General features: G+C 45.2%; 1 protein-coding gene across 1 annotated transcript; it reads left to right on the forward strand.

Annotated features, from left to right (window-relative positions):
* Nucleotides 1-332: 332 nt before the first annotated feature.
* On the forward strand, nt 333-1,187 carry LOC143389832 (uncharacterized protein C12orf71 homolog). The gene has a single exon (XM_076842612.1). It carries the CDS (start codon nt 333-335, stop codon nt 1,185-1,187), a length of 855 nt encoding a protein of 284 aa, XP_076698727.1.
* Nucleotides 1,188-2,188: the final 1,001 nt, after the last annotated feature.

Here is a 2,188-nt window from a genome sequence, read left to right on the forward strand (position 1 = left end):
GGATAGATAGAAGATATAAAGAAAGAGAAGATTATAAAGAAATTTATCAAACTCTTTTGCTGGTGGTTATAATTCCCCTGGAGATGCTCATTGCAGAGGGTTATTACACAATAGAAAAAGTTTTTAAAGAGAAAGAACTGCCTCTTGTGTCCTTGACTAGGGAGTACAAATACAGGATGCACTTCTGCCTCAGTGAGATAGTTGTGAATGGAAAAAAGGAATGGGTATTATTTGCTAAAGTACATGACTCTCTTCCCAATATCAGCTATTATTGTTTTTCTTTTGAAGTTTCCAGTGTTGAAGGACACTGGGCATTTGAGCCCTTGAACTCCATGGAAGACTCATCTTCCAGAAGCAACTGCCCTGACATGGAGCACAGCATTTCGAAATCCATATCCAACCAGAGTGTCTCAGTGAGCTATTTCCCTCATGAGGACAGCATTGAGTGTGAGGATACCGTACCCTGTGAAGAGTTGACTTCTGAGGGTTTTCCCTGCCACTTCCTCCCTACTGTCCAAGGGGGATGGGGAACCAAAAGTGTAAAGAGACCCACGGGGAGGCGAAATCAAATTCAGGACAACCCAGAGGAACTTGGCGAAGAAGCCATCATTGAGGTCTTGGATGCCTATCTGGGCTGCCACCATGAAGACTCAGTAGGTAATGCTCTGAGTGAAGACAACCAGAGGATGGACCAGTGCCCACAGAGGAGGACCAACCAGACCCTCTGGGACCTAGATGATCTAATGAAAAATCTTAAGGCCTTTCTAGACAATGAGAAAGATGACAAGGACCATGACACTGTGGTCTCTAATTCTCAGGAGGAAGATCTCCAGCTGTCCAACAGGATCTCTCCCCATATGGATCAGGTCAGTCATCAAGAACATGAAGCTTGTCAGGACTTACCCCCGTGTTGCCCACCAGAAGACAGAGACATTGACCAGTTTCTGGAAATGCCTCCTGGGCTTGAGGATGATGAAATTGTTGAGGTGAGCACAGAGCTGCCTCACTGCAGAGCAAGGCATGGGCCCAGTGTGGGGTGCCAGGTTGGACAGCATGGAGTCCCCGCACCTGCTGTGAAGCAGAGGTGGACCCCAGTGTCTGCGCAGATTTGCAATAGGAGAAGGATGACAGTAAGGAAAGGAGCCGAGCCGGGAACGAGGTATGGGGAAAATGCCAAGGAGCAGTGAGAGAGGCAAGAGAGGGGAGGAGCAGAGAAGGAGTAATGATTATACAAACGTGTGTGTGTTTAATGATTAATGAGTAATGAAACTTTGCATTTACAGTTGGCTAGTTTGGGTAAAAAATTAAATTACATATCCATGAATGACTAAGAATTGACTCCGTTGCTGCTGACATGGTATGTCTCTAACTCATCCTCTTCGCCTTGACATATGCAAAGCCAGGAGACTGGCACGGCAGTGACGGCCTCAATCTCCTCCAAGCAGTCAAAGGAAGGGAACAAGGGGGACGTGTCCTCAGATAAGGAAACCACGTTCAGTGGGAATTTCCAGTTCAGCTTCCAGTGGTTCAGAAAGCAACTGGGCTCCTGCCTGCCAGGGAGGAAGCACCCTGAGAGGGCCAACAAGGGGCTCATTCTGCTGGCACTAAAGAGAAGACATTTGGGGGGAAGCAACAGAATCCTACCTCAAGACTCGCCCTAGTTAGGAAACCCTACATATCCAGAATTTTAATAGTTTTGATAGACCCTATTGTACATTACCATGATTTTATGTTTTCCCAATAAACAAATATATATGTATGTATATCCCAATTTCCTCACAGTTTTCACTGTCACCAACACTGGTGGACTGTGAAGAAATTGGGATATCCCTAAGTAAAAAAGAGAAATGGGTTGGGCCGGGGGTACAACTCAGTTGGTAGAGTGCTTGTCTTGCATGGACAAGGCCCTGGGTTCAATCCCCCACCCCCCAAAAAAAGAAATGTGTGATACTGAAAAAATTATCACCAGTTTCTGAGAATTATCTTAATCTCCTACAAAATATGTAGAATCTAGAAAATGGACACAGATGAAGTGTGTGAACTATATCCCTTTCTTCCCTTTGGGCTACATAAGTGTTGCTTCTAGGATACCCCAAGTCCCTAAAAAGTCAATTAGAAAGTAGCAAATAATAGTTTTGCAGAAGGTTTTGGATTCCTCTTGAAATGCATGCATGTGCGTACGCACATA

This window comes from Callospermophilus lateralis, unplaced genomic scaffold, assembly GCF_048772815.1.
Source record: "Callospermophilus lateralis isolate mCalLat2 unplaced genomic scaffold, mCalLat2.hap1 Scaffold_66, whole genome shotgun sequence".
NCBI lineage: Eukaryota > Metazoa > Chordata > Mammalia > Rodentia > Sciuridae > Callospermophilus > Callospermophilus lateralis.